General features: G+C 37.8%; 1 protein-coding gene across 1 annotated transcript in view; it reads left to right on the top strand.

Moving 5' to 3' along the window:
• Positions 1–11,350: 11,350 nt before the first annotated feature.
• Positions 11,351–21,625, top strand: part of myot.L (myotilin L homeolog) — a 29,005-nt gene continuing 18,730 nt past the window's right edge. Inside the window, exons 1-3 of the mRNA XM_018252105.2 lie at positions 11,351–11,624; positions 17,330–17,859; positions 21,155–21,299. Coding sequence (XP_018107594.1) covers positions 17,438–17,859; positions 21,155–21,299 — 567 coding nt within the window. The 5' untranslated portion in view covers positions 11,351–11,624; positions 17,330–17,437. The remainder of the gene's footprint in view (positions 11,625–17,329; positions 17,860–21,154; positions 21,300–21,625) is intronic.

Genomic DNA, 21,625 nt, shown 5'->3' with positions numbered 1-21,625 from the left:
GGAACCTGCTCAACCTAGGGTTGCCACCTTTTCTGGAAAAGAAAACCAGCTCTCCTATATATTTATCTATTTTTCCTATTAATAACATTGGGATCCGCCATCATTTTCCGCCATCATTTTTACCGGCCAGGCCGGTAAAATACCGGCCAGGTGGCAACCCTAGCTCAACCCCAACTAAAATCCTTAGCGTGGCTGCCTGTTAAGCAATTGAGAGCATATAAAACCCTTCTACTAACATTCAAAACCCTTCACTCCGCTGCTCCTCCCTACATTTCTTCTCTTGTCTCACAATACGTTCCTGGTTGTCTTCTCCGCTCTTCTCAGAGCCACCTTCTCTTCACACCATCCACATCAACTGCCACGTCTCAAACCCTTCTATCTTGCTGCTCCTTACCTCTGGAATTCCATCCCTGAATTCCTCTGTAAGAAATAATCTCTCAATCTCTTCAAGAAAAAACTAAGAGTCTACCTTTTGGAGCACTAGAACATTAGCCTAGTCCTGTCCCTACTGACTATGCCTTACCATGTGCACTTTTTCATCTCCAATTTGTGCCTATATGTTAGCCTCCCATCCACTTAGACTGTAAGCTCTATGGGGCAGGGACCTCCTTCCCACTATGTCTCTTACCACTTTGTCCTAATATAATTCTGTATATAGTTATTATATGATTTGTCTTCTCCGTATATACTTTTATATATTGTACTTTTATGTACTGTACAGCGTTGCAGCTCCTTAACAGCGCTTTACAAATAAAGTTATACATACATACAAAAGGGCGCGCCACCCCAGGGATGCCAGGTCTAATTTTCAAAACCAGGCAAAATCAGCTCGAAAGCCCAAAAATAGCCAAGAGGCACTTCAAAAGTAGCTAAAAAATTGCATATGTGCAGTGAAAAAAAAGTCTAAAAAAAATAAATATATATATATATTAAATATATCTTTTCAAATTTTTACACGAAGCAAAATGGAACAGATTTGCCCATCACCAGGGACCTAACTACAAAGGGGGCTTAGGAGGTATAGGGGGCCCCATGAGGCCCGAATACATATACAATTTCAATAAATATTGGTAAAACATTTTGGTAGACATTTTGGTGGCCAACGGTTTTTTTCCCCAAAATTGTCTGATTTTGAGCAAAGTCACTGGAAAATGCAAGTATGCTTGAGAGTGCCAGGAGACTTGGGTACAGAGCCCCAAAATCTGGGAACTCCCGATTTCTACAGAAGCCTGCCCAGTTGCATGCTGGGTATTGTAGTCTTATATTAAACTTGCCAGTTGGCAGGGTAGCCTGGCTGGTAAAAAGTATGGCCAATCCCAATGTTATTAATAGGGAAAAAAGCTAAATATAACTACATTACCCAACATTCATTGGGAGACACAGGCTTGGCACATTAGGGCAAGAAAACTTTGGCTGGTTTCCAAAGTACAAACCAGCCAAAGGTCCAAAAAGTAACCCAAATCTCTACCTTGGCTAGTTTGTACTTTCAAAGCCCATCTGGACTTTAAATTAGTAGCCCAATTTGGCTGGAAAACCACAAACCCTGCTCCCCCCAGAAGTTTTGCTGCATAATTAAGTTATTTTTTTCTTTTTATATCAACATTTTATTTGACAATTCAGGCATCCAGGATATTGCACAGACATAGACACTTCCATAAAAGCTATTCCACTTGCAACATTTTGGTAAGAGAAGGAAAAAAAGAAAAGAATAGACATCCCAATAGTGTCAATATTTCACTTTATACAATTTGTAGTAAAGTTATTTCTAAGCAAGCACCCATACACAGCTATTTCACATTTTCTCTGCTTTTAGATATTTGTAATTGAAAACAGCAGTTGTTACTTTATTTATTATAATACACACGTCATGTGAGTGAGTCATGACGTGAGTCATGTGGCAGAAATTACATCACTAAGCTTCGATTATAACCAATGACATCACTAAGCTCTGTTCCTATAGTGAATAAAGTACCCCTATTGTAAAATACAAGGATATTATAAGTCACACAGGAGTTCCATGACCATATAAAAGCATGAGGCAGAAGACCGAGTGCTTTTATACAGGTTTTTGTGTATTATAAGGATATCATTTACAGGAGATTCATGGCTCTTGTGTATTATATAAATTCTGTATAATATACACATACAGATACTGTTCTTAGTTAGGGATTGATACATTTTCTGGAAAAAAACATTGGCTTTTATAAATTTTTTTCATCTCTTTTCCTTATTAATATACTGTAAATTGACACCAGCCAGATGGCAACCCTACTCTCAGTAGTAATTTAACTGCTTTAAAGGGACAGTAACACTAAAAAAAATAAATAGGACAATTCCTTCTAAGCCCTTCCATAAATACAGTATGTTTTATTACAACTTCACTTTAACAGATCTATTTAATAAATACCATTAGAATAATTAAATATGTCAAATGAGCTGTACCCACTGTAGTAAACTATTGTGCCCTCTTATTCGCCTGGACTCACTGGCAGCATAAAGCTTAGTATGTTCTGGTCATGGTGGTAAAGGGACCACAGGGTTGGAGGCTATTCAGAGAGATAAATATGGTGGAGATGGCTTTGGGCCTCTCCAAAAATATGGCATTTTCCATCCCCCCTATCAAGGCATACACCATAGAATACTATAAGTGGAAGATATGGGCTATGTTAAATTTATTGCCAGGCACTTTCAAACAACGGAAAAATGCAGAGCATTATCTGTTCTTTCATCCACTTAGGCTAAGGCCACACTAGGCGATAGCGTGGCGATTTGACTCGCGGCGACTTTTCGCCACGACTTTTAAGCCGCAATCGCTGTGGAAACTTTTGCGCTGGCGTCTATGGGGAATCGCGAAAAATCGCCAGCGTAAAAACACACGCGGCGATCTTTTTTCTATTGTCGCTCGAAATCGCCTAGCGAGGCAATTTCGAGCGACAGTAGAGAAAAGATCGCCGCGTGTGTTTTTACGCTGGCGACTTTTCGCCGCGAGTCAAATCGCCTAGTGTGGCCTTAGCCTTAGCCTTAAGGTTATTAAAGTGCTTATGTGCAGGTAGTCTGGGCCTTAAAGATTACCAGACAAAAAAAAACAGGGAAACTTCTAATAAATGAAATCAGAGACATTAATGCAGTGGCATAATGACCCTCCGCTCCCCCGCCACATTGATAAATGACACTGCACAACTGGTCCAGGCCTCCCCTTTCCTGGGTACTTACACCACTGCATTCATGGTGGAACTGGGAGAGACTGGGAAACTAGGTATACATTTGTGCACTGCCTCTGGGGTGCAAGCAATACATGTTGGTTCCATTAAGGAATGAATACTGATACAGAAAGCTAAAGTACAAGGTGAACTTTATATAATGAGGAAGGGCATCTAAATGGGATATGAGACCTTTGTTGCCTACCAGCTAGCTAATACAGTCCCCATAAGTTTACTCCTTGCTGAAAAGGAATCAATATCTTTTTTTGAAACTACCTAATGTATTTTCTAAAACTACAATTTCAGGAAGAGAATTCAACAGTTACACAACTCCGACTTTAAAACTCTTTTTTTTCTGATCTCAGTGGATGCAAATAGGCTCTGGTTTTTTCATAGACAATTGTAGACTATTTTTATATTCCAATATGGTGAATTTTTTTATCAACATCGCCACCTGCTGGTCATTCTGGCAGGATGTCTATAGTCAGGAAAAAACTCCAAAAAGAAAGGCGTGATATTGCTCTGCTTGAAGCGATACCGACACATTCCTATAAAAATCATAGGAAGGTGTCTATATCTAGGAGCTGCTGCACTCCAAATATTTTCAACTGAAAGCCCCCCATAACCGCCCCAGCCCCACGAACCTTCATTAACCCGACCCTCCAACACTGCTAAATAATCTTCTGTGTTGTTTTAATGGGCTGAGGGCAGCGCGATCGTTTCATACTCTAATTACAAATGAAAACAGGACTGCAGCCTATTTTAAGGATCGCTCCGCCCCCAGCCCAGCGTCACTGAGGCAATGCAGTAGATCCGTTAACTGTGTCAGAGGGTCAGGTTAAGGGCTCTTACACACGGCCGTTCCAACCTGCGCTCCCCTGCGTTCCGTTTTTTGGCGTTCAGCCGCAGGGGAGCGCAGGAATAGACGCAAGTCATTATTTGAAATGGGCCTGTACTCACTAAGGCGCGTGTAGGCACCGAACGCAGGAAAAATGCAGCATGTTGCGTCTGAACCTGCGTTCAGACGCAACATGTACAGGCCCATTTCAAATAATGACTTGCGTCTATTCCTGCGCTGCCCTGCGGCTGAACGCCAAAAAACGGAACGCAGGGGAGCGCAGGTCGGAACGGCCGTGTGTAAGAGCCCTAACGAAGGTTCGCACGGCTGGGGGTGGCTTTGGGGGGGCTTTTAGTGGAAACTATTCGGCGTGCAGCACCTTCTTGATATGGACACGTTCCTATGAATTATATGGGAAGGTGTCGGTATCGCTTTTAGACTATAACTTTAACGGGTGGTTTACCTTTAAGTTAACTTTTAGTATGTTATAGAGTGGCTAATTCTATGCAACTTTTCAGTTAGCCCTCATTTTTTCCTTTTTATAGTTTTTGAATTATTTGCCTTCTTTTTCTGGCTGTTTCCAACTTTCAAATAACCCCATCTAAAAATAAATGTTCTGTAAGGCTACAAAGTTATAGTTATTGTTTCTTTTTCTTACTCATCTATCTATTCAGGGCCTCTCCTATTTATATTTCAGTCTCTTATTCAAATCATTTCATGGTTGCTAGGGTAATTTGGGCTAAAAGGCTAAATAACTCAAAAAACACAAACAATAAAAAATTGTATTGAATATCACTTTCTACATCATACCTAAAGTTCATTTAAAGGTGAACAACCCCTTTAATTTTCGAAGGAGAACATATCACTGCAATTTTACATTAAGTTGTTTTTAGGCTTTACATTTCCTTTAATGAAATAACTAGTTTGGATATATACCAAATACCAAGTGCATAACATTATATTTAATAGAGGACCTTATCTGCTACTTGGCTCCTAGATTGCTAGATTGTCGAGTATGACAAATACTAGATGGAATTTATTGTCCTGCATAGTTCTTTATCATCTAACAACATGTATATCTGCTCAGATAACACAGGTAAGCTTGTGCATAAAACCACACTAGTCCATACAGTTCTGCGATTGTAATTGTGTTCTAATATCTTTATTAACTACTTCTTGATTGTGTAAAAAGAAGAAATGACGTGGTTAAAAAAACTCAGCATTGCTTGTTATTAATAAAACAAAATCCAATACCTTCCTATGCTGGGCAGATTACTGCCTCTCCACGTTTTATGCCGGATTCTCCTTGTGTAAGTATTTAAAACTAGATTTTGTAGAGAAATGCTTCTATGGTTGCCATCTATAATAGCCAGGCTTCCCTAAGAGCTGGTTAACTGTATGGTATGTATTACATAATGGACAAAAATGACACGCCCAAGTTTAATATGATATGTTACAGAAAATCACACAATACCAATAAAGTCTGAATCAAAGTAGTGTCCTGCTTCCGAAAAGAACTAAAGGAAGTGTCCTGTTATTCACCAAATTGTCACGAACGGCACCCAGAATCCAGAACCAATGTTAGGCTCCCTGGTCTCAGCTCTTGCTTCTGCCTTTAACAGCCGCCTTTCACCTTGGAAGGAGCCTCGGCTAATTGGATGCCTCCAGGTCTTATAAAAAGAGGAGCCAAGCGAGGGTTCTGGATGAGCAGAGGGGCACGATCGTTAAGCAAAGTCTTTTGGGCAGAAGGTCACAGTTCAAGGGATAGATGAAAAGCATAGTCAAACAGCCAGGTCGGTGCTGGCAGAATTAAAGCGGAGTCAGACAGGCAAGGGTCAAAAACCGGAAGATCAATCAATGTGGTCGGATAAAGGATTTCAGTATAGTCGGATAACAGGCAGGGGTCAGAATCACAGAAGTCAGAGTGGTCAAGCAGGCAGGGGTCAAAACAGGAATCAGAATATATATAAACGCACCCAGGAACTCACAAGTGGAGCCAAGCAACGGGCAAAGAATAGTACACTGAATTACCCTTAAATAGGGTTTGAATTTCACGCCATTGCGTCAATGCATATAAATCCAGGAAGTGCGTGCCCTAGTACTAACTCGCCGGCAAAGAAGAAGGACCACGAGGCGGGGGTCCTGCCACCAGGGTTAGTCCTCACACAAATAAGCACACAAATAAGCAGAAATATGGCTGCTCAGTTCTGGAGAACATGTTTAGAAGGAAAACAGAGAACTGTTCTGATATTGCTCTGCTCAGGAAAGAGATCTTGGATACCATAAATGTTTAGCTTGATGATTATATCTCAAGTTTATTAAATGTGACTGACTTATTAAGTACTCTGCATGTCTTTGGTTTTTGGTATTTTCCTGTGCTTCTCCTGTGGTGGCTCCTCTACCCACAAGTGTGGGGCTTGCTAGCTGTTTCTCTGTGTATCTAGTGGCTGAGTCTGCACAGGCATTCACTGGCACCTCTGAGTGTTTGTTCACACTTCTTTTCGCACAAGCACATTGCTCATAACTGTGTGAGAGGGCATTTTATCTTGTATAATGTAGGCAGCTTCTTCGTCAGCTCTTACCATACTTATGCCCATGTAGTATGATCTTTTTTTGTATCGCTATGGGATCTATTATCTGGAATGCTTATGATCTAGCGTTTTCCAGCTACTGTTTTTTTCTGTTATTTGGATAACCATACCTAGTAAAAAACATTTCATAAACCAAATAGGATTGTTTTTTTAACTAATATGGATTTATGCAACGTAGTTACCATTGAATACAAGCTACTGTTTTACTATTACAGAGAAAAAGGAATGAAATGAAAAATTTAACATTTCAGTTACTATGAAATTCCTTTATTTCAAAGCTTCCCGGATTTCAGATTTCCAGATAAGAGATCACAAACCTGTACTAGCATGGGATGTATTGGGGGTTATTTATTTCTCAAGTCCTTAGCGCTCATGTAGCAAGTAGTTGCATTTGACGGAATGCTGCTCTCTCGTCCTTGTGCCAGAATGAAAATCTGGTTGTGAGGAGCAGACTGCAGGTCAGTTGTGTACCTTAACAAGTACTGGGAGTGGTGGGCACACAGATCCCCAAGGCAGCAAATCTTAACCTCGCCCCCTCCCAATGGCCTGCTTGCCCCTGCATGCTACTTCAAGTTTGTGATGAGCAACAAACTTTAAGGGGCAAATTTATCAAAGGTCGAGGTGAATTTTCGAATGAAATAAATCGAATTTGAGCTATTTTCTGTGTACTTCGATTAGGGAATAGTCCAAATTCAATTCGAATTTGAAAAAAATTAATAAATCAGAATTTTGAAATTGATCATGTACTGTCTCTTTAAAAATTCAACTTCGACCATTTGCCATCGAAAACCTGCCAAATTGCTGTTTTAGCCTATGGGGGACCTCCTAGAACCTATTTGGAGTCAATTGGTGGACTTTGAAAAATCAAAGTTTTTTTGGGGGAAAACTTTGAATCGAATTTGATCGAATGCTCTATTCCTTTGATTTGTACGATTCGAATTTGGCCGAATACAGACCTATTCTATTTAAAATGGACCTATTCGACAAAAAAACTTTGACTTAATTTCGGTTGGTCTTTTTGAATTCCAATTTCGAAGTTTTTTCAATTCGAAAATTCGACCCTTGATAAATATGCCCCTAAAAGTATGAGTGGGTATGCGGAGTGTGTAATTTTATACAGCAGACCCCGCCCACGATCCAGGCTCAGGGCCCCCTGCAACCAAGGGGTCTGCTGTATTATAGTTACACCACTGCTGCAGGTCAACAATATTATATTACCACCTGCAATAGAACCCCATTGTGACATGCATCTCGTGACACCCTCTTTAATTTGCATGTGTGAATGACACACAAGTTTGTAGGTAGGACTTGGGTAATAAAACAGGCATTCTCCCAACTGTCCCTCATAAATATAGAGCTGAGTAACACAGTCAGTGAAAAACATTGTGGCAGTATCATGCAAAGATCTGGCACATTATGCCAGTTTGGTGCACTTTGCACACTGCCTGGGAGGTCATAAATTCTCCTATTGTGTATTATCTTAAGCCTTAAGTAAAATGATTCTATATTTTGTTAGAGCACTGTCTGTCTATCCTTGATTACCCTTGACAACACTTGACAACTCTCTGTTACAGCTGTTACAACTGTTACAACCCTGAGGGCAATGGGCTTGAGAAAATACTGGGCCCCAAAAGGGCATAGGTGCATGTGTGGTCTCTGAATTATCCTGTACAACAGGGATCCCCAACCTTTTGAACCCGTGAGCAACATTCAGAAGTAAAAGGAGTTGGGGAGCAACACTAGCATGAAAAATGTTCTTGGGGTGCCAAATAAGGGCTGTGATTGGCCATTTTGTAGCCCCTATGTGGATTGTGAACCTAGATTGAGGCTCTGTTTGGCAGTGCAACCAAAACTTGCCTCCAAGCCTGGAATTAAAAAATAAGCTCCTGCTTTGAGGCCACTGGGAGCAACATCCAAGGGGTTGGAGAGCAACATGTTGCTCACGAGCTACTGGTTGGGGATCACTGCTGTACAACAATCCAGCGGCTGCTTAAATAATCATATCTCAGTCTATTCTCTAAAACTAAGACCTGTGTGTGTGTTGTTCCTATGTGTGTAGTTGTGTGCATGTGCCAATGTGTTTCTGGGTCTATTTGTTAGATCAGGAGCGCCCATACTTTACTTATGTGAGGTCTACTTTTAGTCATGATTTCCCATTATGATCTACATCCATAAAAGCATTGTTCACAGTCTGTTCCGTGGAATATATTACTAAATATTGATTCATGAGAAAATGTACATTGCTATATTTAACAATCAACTATTTCTTAAGTAACTTTAACATAAAAAATATCTGAATGAAAAGCATGGAACAGGAGGGTGATTTAGACAAGCTGATTGTTGACACTGGCTTGAGATCTACTGATCACCAGCTAAAGGTCTACTGTTAGATCCCGATTTACCTTTTGGACACACATTGTTTCTGTATGACAATGGTGTGTGCCACTACATCTATAACGGAAAGAATACACATCACAGAGTATTCCAATTTATCTTCCTGTGCTGGGAGGGGTTCCACCGTTCCCCCCTGACCATTAGGGAGAAATACAAAAATATATTTTAATATCTAGCACCACTGAACATCCTCCATAATGAAACATTGTTTTTCTCTATTTTCACCTTTGCAGGATATGCTTGAGGTTATGTAGCAATAGGGTTTATCAGTGGCAACTAAAATTGGGACAGAACTGCAGCCATTAAAATGCCTATGCACTATGAACTTGTGTCTTACATGCACTCATATCAGAGCTAGTGCCATTTGCCAGTCACGCTGGTGCAGAGCCCCCTCTGGATCAAGGGAACACTGTCCCTGTTGCATCTGTCAAATCTAGGAATCATAGGCTTAGTTGCTTAAAAAAATCCTGTGAATCAAAAGAGCATCTGGTGTAAACCTCTGAGGTTGTGGGTCATTGATTTTCCTATACAGGAACTAAGTGGTGGCTTTAATTTTCCTCTTTCAATGTATTTGGTTTAAGCCTCTAATTCTGACCTTAATAACAGCCCTGTTACATTGCAGCATAGTAGAACTATAATCGTTAAAAATCACACGACTCGTGGTACATTTTGCCACCTTAAAGTATGGACATCAAAACGCCTGAAGTGCCTCATCATTGTCCACAATGTAAATTGCAGCAGGTAAGTAATTGAAATCACATTATTATCTTTATACAAACATACACATACAGGCATGGTGATTTAGAGAAGTATTACAATACGCTAATGAAAAACTTTTATTTCAAGATATAAAAATTCATCTTCCTGTCTCCCTCTCTCTTTCTCTCTTTTCTATTATATTCACAGGCACACATGGAGAGAGAGTGATAGCATGGCATTTTAGTTAAAGATATGGAACCTGTTATCCAGAATGCTCGGGACCTGTGGTTTTCCGGATAAGGGGTCTTTCCATAATTTGGGTCTCCATTCCTTTGATCTACTAATAAATCATTTAAACATTAATTAGACCCAATAGGATTATTTTGCCTCCAATTCGGATTAATTATATCTCAGTTGGGATCAAGTACAAGGTACTGTTTTATTATTGCAGAGAAAAAGGAAATTATGTGTGTATGGGTATGGATCCCATACCTGTACTCCAAAATCTTTTTTTCACCTGCAGCTTCTTCCCATACACATGAATGGAAAATATGCTACCTTTATTTATGTAGTCGTGTGGCAGGCATTCCTGAGAGACTCCCCAAATAGAGCTTCAGCATCTGCAGTTGCCACCCTTTTTGGAAAATACCTGCCTTTCTATAGTTTTATCTACCTTCCCTTTTAATAATATAATAATTGACAATTTTATTATATTATTTAATTTATATCATTGGCAACAAGCATAATTTTTAACGGCCATTAAAATACTAGCCAGGTGTCAAGTCGAACAGTAAGGGAATGCATTTTGATTGATATGGTTTATCAAAGAAAATCATATTGATTAAAATGCCTGGGCCCTCTCCACTACCATACCCCATGGTAACCCATGACCTTCCCCAATTGTATCAAAATAACAAATAATTTACTGTAGGTATAGGATCTGTTATTCAGAAACCCATTATCCAGAAAGCTCCGATTGCGGAAAGGCTTCCATAGACTATCCAAATAATCCAAATGTTTAAAAATGAAAGAAAAAAAAACATTACACAATTTTCTCATAAACTTAAGGTATAAAGATCCAAACTATGGAAAGATCAGTTATCTATAAAATCCCACATCCTGAGCATTCTGGATTACAGGTTTACTGTACTACTTTTTATTATTGTTTTATTATTCCAACACTTTCTAAAACTTTGGCCATGGTTTGCAGAAAGAAAGTCGGCAAGCACTCCGGACACTGCTCGTAAAATTAAAACGTTGAAGTTGATCTCAGTAAGTTAAAATCATCAGCATCCTGACGCGTTTTGTATCACAGATACGTAATCATAGGCATTTATTACAGGTCCCATACCTGTATTACTTTTTATTACTGTAGGGTCCAACACTTTCTAAAACTTTGGCCATGGTTTTGTAGCTTTTGCATTAATTCGAACCATTGCTTTCATTATACAGATACAGATATGAGGTCACACACATTAAAGGAAAGCAAATGATGAGATTTCCATTTTTAGGGTCTGAAACAAATCTCCCACCCCCTCCCCAGTCCAGTTAGCTTGTTCTATTTCTTCCTCTTTTTTTTTTTCCCCTTGTCACTACGGAGGGGTTTTCTAAAGTCTATTCATTATTGCCTTTTTTACAGCTCTGAACTTGCAGAAGAAGTAACAGTGCCATACACAGACTCTAATGTGTTATGGAAATGCAAACTCCTAGAAGGCTGCAACTGCAAATGTGTGTCATTTTAAAAGTGACTCTTATGCAGACATAATGATCTGAAGGCTAACCATAGCACGTCAGCTGTTACTTAATGCTAACAGTTGTCTGCACGCTTTCAGTACTAAACCATGCAGTCCAGCACATGCCACTGACTACGACCCATGTTCTTCATGTAACTCACTGCATGAGGTAAGATACTTCATTTTACTACCAATCTTTTGTGCGTGGTTTTTGATCCTCCTAAATTTGATTATGTTAATTACCATAACTGAGTTTAGAGTTTTCAAGTAGAATAACAACATGTTATTTTGTCTTTACATTTTAGAGGTTCTTTACACTACAATGCACAGTGATCAATAGGGCATTCTTAAATAATACGATGTATGTCTGTAAATAGTTATCCATTAAATTCTTTACAAAAGTTCTATTGTTTGAAATGTATTGTTGTATTCTGTGTGGATTCTAAATGTCATCTAGTTAGGAATATGAAAGGAGGAACACTAAGAGACTGTATGGATATCAGGATCAGCCCGTGCTGTATTTTAATAAAACAGATTACAACAGATACCATGGAACTTTGAAGGACATGATAGGGCAATAATACCATAGCAGCATTTACAGTAATTCTAAATTCTTTTTTTTTTGAAGATTAAGTCTGCAACTTTGCAGCAGTGCTATAAAATGTCTGCGCTTTTGTTTAGGACTAGGAGTGCTTATATTTGTACTTGTTACCTTTCAGATATTCACTGTTGCATTGCTGGAAGTTTTACATATGAATATGAATTCATAGTCTGCTCATTGCATGTCATAAAAATATCAGCAATAAGGTATTAGATTAGAAAGTCAACTACAGGTATGGGATCCATTATCCGGAAACCCATTATCCGAATAATGAAATGGCCATCTCCCATAGACTCCATTTTATCCAAATAATCCAAATTTTTAAAAATGAATTCTTTTTTCTCTGTAATAATAAAACAGTAAGTACCTTGTACTTGATCCCAACTAAGCTATAATGAACCCTTATTGGAAGCAAAACCAGCCTATTTGGTTAATTTAATGTTTACATGGTTTTCTGCTAGACTTAAGGTATGAAGATCCAAATTACCCCAGGAAACCCCAGGCCCCAATCGGATAACAGGTCCCATACTTGTACTGCAAATAAATGTTGCCAAGCAGATATGGTGCTTTGTTGCCTGAAGAAGGTCTCCTCCCCCAAAAATACTTTTGATCCAGACAGATTTAATAACAGATTTTACATGTGGCAGCCCATTGTAATTGTGGCAAAAATAGAACTCTGCTGACTGGAGAGGAATATGATAAATTTAACATGGAGTACATGGGGCAGAAGAGAGATTTTCTCAGACAGAGGGAAATGGAATAATCAAACTTTTACAATCCATGTTTATCTGGTATCCAGAACATTTTTATGACCCAAAATAACAGCACAGTTTGAGTCTGCATTGATGTAGGCTGTATTAAAAATGAGTTTTCCATATGCTACTCCTGCCTTCTGTTTTGGAGTTTTAGTGTGACACAGTTTATCCCCTGTATAAGGAATTCTATGTCAATTCTGTTTAATACACAAGTACAGAAAATATAGCTCATTATCTAATAAAACACTCTAGGACAGGGAATAATATAGTAATTTAGTTTGAAAAAAGACACGTTATTTTAGGCTAACCTTTTGGTCTAAATTGGGCTTTTACCATAGGTTGGACCTTTAATGGTGGCTTGAATTGAAACCACCATTAAGGCCATTGTTCTATTTGTATTTGGTCTTCTTGCGCATGTTTTATTTACTGCAACTCTCCAGTTTGGAATTTAAATAGCTTTGCATTTCTTAATTTAAATGCAATTGAAATAACTGATTGCAATGGGCAGTGACCCTGGAATTGGTTTTGACTGTAAATTAAATCTGAAAAGTACAGAAGGATAAGCAACACAAATGAGGTAAGGATGTTGTTAGTAACATTATGCTTTGCATTGGAGATTGCACCAATTTCATCATTGCTTCATGATCACTAAATCTCGTACTCTCTATACAGTACATGTCCGTGTATTTATAGAAAGGCAGTCAGTTGTAAGCAAATAGCTTTGCTTCAGCAGGGGGAATGAAATAGTTGGACAGCAATTCTCACAGCCATACATGGCAGATAGATTTTAGCCTTTAATACAGACAGACAAAAAGGGATAGAGCTGTTTAAAATAAAGTCATTAAGAAACATTATTAGCATGAAATTTCAATATACATTTATGAGTGCCCCAAACTAAATAATTTTAAATGTTTTGTAAAATGTTTGTAATATTGTCTCAAAATATGCATGATAGTTATCCCAAATATCCCAGTTTTGTTTTTTTTGCATTTAGAGGGTAGATTACATACCCTGGCATATACTGATATACCACACAAACAGGAAAAACATTATATGAAAATAACTCTATAAATAAGCTTTGACAATTCTCCAGTGTAGATAGGAAACCCACTGAATATGTATATTAAAGCAAAAACAAATGCTTGTTGTAGGTAAATATATATTGTATTCTATACTAGACCTGTAAATAATTTATGGATATGGAGAAAGAAAGGAAAGAGACTATAGGGCAGATTTACTAATGGGTGAAGTAGCCTTCGCTAGTCGAAATCGCCAGAAATCCCATCTGCAGGGACATTGGCAATTTACTAACGGAGTAGACAACAATTCACTAGCGAAAGAGACCGTCACTAGCGCAGCTTCGCTCCTTATTTTTGCTCAGGTAAACTGTTGTTACTCCTCAAAGTCACTAAAGTGTGAATTTTACAGAATGTTACTTTCTTTCGTCCAGAGTTTCTTTTGCCACCTTAGACCTGCCAGCCTTTTTTGAAGTTACCTGGTATTTTGCTCCCCTTGCTGAAGGTCTGGGGTGTGAGAGCGGTAAGCTCTTTCAACACATTTACACGCAGCATACACTGGTTATATATTTGTAAAGTTTGTACTAGTAGGACATGCAGCATTCTTAGGAACAAGAAATGTGTACCTACAATCAGGCAAGGACATTTGTTACACCCGGAGGTTTAAATGTCCAACATTCACATCAAGATGTGGCACTGCACATTAGCAATCGACATGCTCACTTTCCAGTGCAAGAACAATTATGCCAGTGGGCAGAGAAGCTACATTACTGATTGATTTTACGCCATTCTTAATACAGAGGAACATTTTGCTAACTCTAGCTACAAAGAACTTCTCCAGGGTGTTTTTCAATCAAACATTCACTAGTTTGTCTCATTTAGGAATCTAGTCAATTTAGAGGATTTACCCTTAACAACTACTGTCTATTTACGATCCTTCAGCTTGTTCTCTGGTGGGTTTAGAGTTTAGAAAACCAAGAGACTAGTTTATGGAGCAGTTGTTTATGTGCATCTATTTTAAAAGCTTCTCTGAAACACAACCCCATGTATCCTGAAACAGCTTTCTCCTTATTTCATTGTAATAAGCACGTTTGTTTGACAAGATTACTTGAAAAAAACCTTTTCTCTTTATTTCATTCAACATAATCTAATCCTGAATGTAATTCAGTAGCAAATACAGTAGCTATCTGACTACAGATATAAAAATGAATGGCTTGTTAATTTCAGGCTAGGACTATAGAACCTTTCTAAATATTGGAATTAATTCTCCATTTGTACCATGCCAGGCAAAAGGGAAGGCAATAAGATTAAAGCTAAAGGTCCAGCTAAAAAGGAGCTAAGCCATTTAAGCACTGGTGGGTATGTTCCAGAAGGTCTGGTGCTTTATTTTTGTTGTTCCAATGCCTTTGTTTTTTTCAATTAGGAAAAATATGTTAATGTTTTCTGCATGACTATATCCAAAACTTCTTAATACTTTTTATTGCATTGGACCTCAGATCTCAACCTTTCTTTTTTTTGGTATGCAGTTGTTTTGTTGTAAACTTGTTGTTTTGTTGTGTTGGACCACCAATATCAACATTTAGGGGCAGATTTATTAAGGCAAACTTCCACCAGGCTCTATGATTAAATGTTTGTAAAACGAAACGCGTCAGGCTGTGGACACAATAAACTTTCTTCACTTTTGAACATTTGCCTGGTGGAAGTTTGCCTTATTGAGTGCCTGCTCTATATTGGTTTTGTTGGTTTGTCCGCCCCCCCCCATGCTGAGGGCTCAGGGCGGTGCACCTGGGCCACTTCCCCTGTGTGGTGAGTAACCTTTATACTCTTTGGAGACCCTAACACCACAGATGTATTTTTGCCGTTTTATTAAGGTTCGACTTGTGTTTTTACACGAAAAAATGTGAGTTTACGAGGTTATTTTTAAATCAAAAAAAAATTTTTTTGGGTTAAAAACATTTACTATACCCCGACCCTGGAAATAGCTTGAATCCGATACACCATATAAAACCTGTCTAGGTCATGAAGAAGTCAATGGCAGAGGTCCCTTGAAACATTTGAAGATGTTAATAGCCTTCATGATGAGTGTTTCGCTTGAAAACACGATCAATTTGAACTATTTGAGTTTTTTCTAGCTTCAGGTTGTTAACCCCGAACATGCTAATTCGAGTTTTTTCTTAAATTAAAAACCATTCAACCATTGATAAAAAAAACCTCTTTTTTGGTATGATTAAATAATTTGTTGTTCTTACATTTTCCATCTTTGGCCACTATTGCATCATAACAACATTTGATTTAAGATTTATAAAGAAAATAATTTTCTTTATTGTTTTTGTTTTGTTATTTTATTCTTTCAAGTCACAGTTTGGGCCTTAAACATTTTTGCATGTTTTGTCAAAGGTAATAAAATGAAACCTACAATGGCTTATATTGTGTTGGGTAAACTTTTTTTATATCTATACATGCAATTTGCTTCATTAGCCTTTTAAGATTTTAATGTCTGTGGATTTACCAATCAAGAAACTAGTCTCACATAAACCATAAAAAATCTAGGGGGGGTGGTGAAAGCACTCTTAAGGCTAATACAAAATATATTTAAGTATAATGCAAGTGCTACTTACAATGCACTTCCCTGGGCCCCTGTCTCATAAGTAATTCAATATAAATGCAAATGCATATGTTTACAAAACAGGGGTTTTTAGTTACAAAGTTATGATCATAAAGTTGAAAAGCCACCATACCACGTCAAGGTAAACCCCATATGGCCGTCCCTAACTTACTTAACTCAGGTCACAATATAAAAAGATACTTCTCTGCATAAAAGCATTACCTGTACACAATGTGTGTTGTGCATTGGTTTCAATTCGAAGGCTGAATCCTCCCCCGCCAGCAAGGGCTTTTAAGAGAGAGAGATTGCTCAAAGCAACGCCCATATTTAAAAGCATAGGACCACCATTAGTATAAAGGGGTGGGTATGGGGTGCTATTAAAAAACCACACTGAGCTAAACCATAACCATATACATTATATCAAGTAGTCTTGCTAGTAGACTTCAGGGAGATAGGATGGTAAGAATTGCAGTTGAGTGGGTCTCAATGAGGACGTAAAAGTAAAAGAAGTACATAGTTTCTGCAGCTGGTTTAGAGCACCTTAAAATACATAACTCCACTATCACCCTCTGTCATCTCCCAATTTTAGGGTTCTGTAGAAATTACCCTAAAAGCGTTAGAGGTGGCTCTTTTAATGAACACAATAGGATATTCTGGGGTGTGATTTTAATAGATAAAAACAAGCCAGGCAAAACATCCCATGATGTTAAAGGTCTTAACAATAAAAACACTGTTTGAACTTGAATGTGTCTTTTTTTGCCTCAATATACAATATTACTTTAACTAGTTGAAGTGAATTACTTTATTGTTTATAAATCATAGATTATAAGGCATTTCATATGTAATGCAGAATGAATGTATTGGAAAAGGTTGTATTAATTTATAATTTTATTTCAGGTGTGATCACTTCAGGAAAAAATATACCAATGTGGATTATTTCCCATCATACAGCACTGGCGAATTAATAACTGGTACCTTAACAGTCAACAGCAAGTGCCTTAAAATATGGACTTCTCTTCCCTGCCTTCTGTCTCTGCAATGTATCAACCAACAACATTTAATTATGAGCGCCCTAAACATTTTATACAATCACAACCGAAATGTCAGATAGAATCCACGTCTCAGTCTACCAACGAAGCTGTGCATACAAGCAGGTCGCCGAAGAAAATTTCTATTTCAATTCAGCCTCAGTCATGTCCATCACAAAATATGAGCTCTGCAGCACCAGTTGTGTCCTCAAAATCAAATCAGTGTAGTAAAACGGAAGTTCTTTTACAGCCCCAGTCTTCAAACTCTGCATTACCTGGGCAAGTAAAGGACCACAGCAAAAATACATCAACTGCATTTCTCGAAATATCACCTTCCAACAACAGTGAAACAAAGCAAGTAACAAGCAAAACAAAGATGATCAGTCCTGGTACATCAAAGTAGGTAATCTTACTGCCCGGATATTTATTTGTTTTATTGATCAGCAAACCATTAATTCTGCTTTTTAGGAAGCCATTTTGTACCAACCCGGTACTTGATTATAGGCCTATGATTAAGTACAAAGCCTATGATTGGTACAAAGCTGGGGTCCACACGTACCGGTATGTATTTTTAAATATAATCTTGAATAAAGTATTTTCTTTTTTTAAGTAGAATGTGGGGGACCCAGCTGAATCTAAATAGTACACCCGGCCACACCCTCACCCTGCCTAGGCCCAGATTTACCTCAATTTACTCAACCTCTGCAAAACCTGTCCATGTCATACAAGCCTTGCTTTTGTTGTCTGCAACTTAGACTATCATGTTTGTCTGGGACCATTCTACTTTCCACCTGGCCCTGACAGAACTCTAACATGTTCCCTTAATGGTAGCTCTGAATCTGTGGAAACTTATGATAAGAAGGTAGGGGTTGCCCCCCCCCTGAAATATTGATCTTTGTGGTATCAATGGGGTGAGCTCCCCAGTACTGTGACTATGATGTTGGCATTCATCTAGGGTTCAGGCACCACTACACTATATTTAATAGTTAAGGGAACGTGCAACTGTGAAGCTACAAACACAGTGAAACATATAGTGACAAGATAGAAATTAGTTGTCTGTTTTTTAAGAAGGCAGCAATTACAGAGTATAATTATAATATATTCATGTTGTCATTTATATAATTAATCATTTATATATAATTATGTAGAAGCTGTTTACTTAAGCAGGGAATACAGGTTAAAAATACAATAGTTGGGTTTAGGTTATCAAATGAACATCTTTTTGCCTGATTTGGTCACTAATAGGGTGGGCCAAATTGGGATTAGCCAATTATTTGACACCCTGCCATATGATCAAATCATAATGTGGGCCTATGCAGACCTATCAGGAGAGAACCAGATCAAAGAGCCAATGTGGTCTTCTCCCTACGGGATTTTGGAACATGTTGGATAGATATCTGACCAATTTTCAGATGTCCAGATTTCATTTGAGCAGGCCCCATACACTGGCCAACAAGCTATTAGCAACCCAGGTATGAAAAGTTTTTTTCATACTTCAGAAAGTACTCACCAACAGAGCAATAAAAACTTTAGATTGTAAAATACATAGAACAGCCGTTAAAGCCCCTCTACAGCTCCATAGGCAATGCATGTTTTAAAAGTCATGGACACATAAAGAGGATGGAAAATTCTGATTCTCATAACATGCACAATTGTTGAGTCCTACAAATGAGTTTGACAATCTGTGATCTATATTATACAGGGGAATGCATTAACTGGTTGAAGATTATCCAGTATATATTATGTGCCCATACTTGGGTAGATGCTATTGGATACGGTAATTTGGTCAAAAACCTAACATTCACCCAGTGTGCCATATGACTAAATGTAATGTATTTGGTATTTACTTATGTATGAATGGGCACTACTAAGGCATAAAAAGTGCAGATCACTGAAAAATCTACTAGACTAGTGCAAATGTGTATACTCAATTATTGTTGCATCTTAAAGGCATTGTATTTATTCCCATTCTGTGTCAGTTTAACTTGGATTAAGTATTTGGAAGGGTTTTAGAGCTCAGCACTGATTCTGAGTTGTAACTAAAACAGTGGTATTGGACTACTTTGATGAAGTGACATAATAAAAGGAACAAGAACAGATGTTTTACCAAAAACTCAATTTCAAGTATCAAAAATAAAAAAACAGCTGCAACATAATACAATTATATCCAAGACAAAGTCAGGGATGCATTTATTGACCCAGTCGCCAAACCCTCCAAAGTACAGGCTAAGGCTAAAAACGTGTCCTTAAGTATATAGCGTTATTCTCTTAACTAAAGTGCTTCTACATTTTTCTATTTGTTGGAATACATCGGGCAGTGGTGTAACTATGATTGACTTGGTCGAACCACTAAAAAATCTTCAGGGGGGCACAGCATGCACCATCAGCCAGTGCGTTGACCTACCCCCCATCAACCCTGTGCTGGCCACTCCCTGCTTGCTTACTTGCGGTGGTCAGCGAATTTTATTTACTTCAATGGGTAATACTATACAGCAGACCAGAATGCTGAGTCCCCTTCAGAACCAAAGAAGGACAACCACAAATAAGCAAACAGCTGCTTTTAGACTCCTAGCTAATTTGTGGTTTTCAGGAAATGTATTTTCAAAACAGCAATATGGTCACAAAACCCTCTAAATGTAGTTTCTCATTTTAAAGATCTATATCTTTATAAAGCTGAACTACAAAATTCTTTGTTATGTGTAGTAAGCATGGGATCCTTTATCCGGAACCCGGTATCCAGAAAGTTTTTAGTCTTGCTTTTGGAGAGTTTGTAAAATAGTGGGACCAGTTACCTGGAACATACTGGTGGATTGTTACACACCCTTTGAAGACAAATACAAATATTTTTGGAAAAAGTGTGAATTTCGAAGTATTTCTTTGGGTAATTCAATCATCGAATGGGTCAAATTCGATCGAATCGACCATTCGATAGTCTAAGTACTGTCTGTTTAAAAAATACTTCGACTTCATACTTCGCCACTTTAAACCTACCGAGCTGCAATGTTAGGCTATGGGGACCTTCCCCACCGCATTTCTAAGCTTTTTTTGATCTAATAAAAATCGTTCAATCGATTGCTTAAAATAGTTTGAATCGTTCGTTTCGAACGATTTTATTGTTCGAACGATTGATTTTTATTCGATTGTTTGATCGAAGCATTTGAGGTAAATCCTTCAAATTCGATATTTGAATTCGAAGGATTTAACTTCGAGGGTCGAATTCGAGGGGTTTATTAACCCTCGAAATTCGACCCTTGATAAATCTGCCCCTTAATGTTTTGGAACTGGGTTAGACTGTTTTATCCTGCTACAAGTACTTAATGAGAGTTTTAGGTTGCTATGGAATTAGAAGTGAATATTTGTGTTGGTTTCGTATAGAAAGGGTCAACTATGTTATTTGAAATTATTTCACAGTAAGCTTAGAGCACAATCTTATTTACCATTTCCAGTGATTCCCCAAACGCTTGGTTTGGCTTAACTCATGGACAAGGAAGCAACCGAAAAGTTCTAGTTATCAATTAATCATAAATAAACTTTATAACTTTAAAAAAGATATACAAACACAACTCAAGCCTCTGTCCCATGTAGCTTTATTTTTTCCTAATGATTCAAATGTTCACTGTATTAATATACTGAAAATATCATCACACATTTATTATATGGATGCATTGTATAAATCAAGCAAAATCATTTTCAGTTTCCAAAATGCATCAGCAAAGACAGACTTAAGGCAAGATCAGCAAGTCTATGAAAGAGGGATACAAGGAACAAAAGATGCTTTGATTCAAGACCTAGAAAGGAAGCTGAAATGCAAAGAAAGTATTCTGCACAATGGAAACCAAGTAAGTTACAACTAATTTACTTTTTATTGCTTATCTTTAAGTGGAAGCTTTAAAACCACTTCCTGGTTGCAAGTGAGAGTATAGTGCCTGATTCAGTATTCCATACTGTAGTGCTGTAGAATACAAAGAATTATGTGTATATATATATATATATATATATATATATATATATATATACTGTATATATGTATATATATATATATATATATATATATATATATATATATATATATATATATATATATATATATATATATATATATATATATATACTCGAAAACTTGCTTGAAGCCGGCACAGCACGTATAAAGGTTAAGTTTGCCTGG

The sequence above is a fragment of the Xenopus laevis genome, chromosome 3L (genome assembly GCF_017654675.1).
Source record: "Xenopus laevis strain J_2021 chromosome 3L, Xenopus_laevis_v10.1, whole genome shotgun sequence".
Classification (NCBI taxonomy): domain Eukaryota; kingdom Metazoa; phylum Chordata; class Amphibia; order Anura; family Pipidae; genus Xenopus; species Xenopus laevis.
The sequence above is the reverse complement of the archived record's forward strand: the minus strand, read 5'-3'. Positions and strand labels throughout refer to the sequence as shown.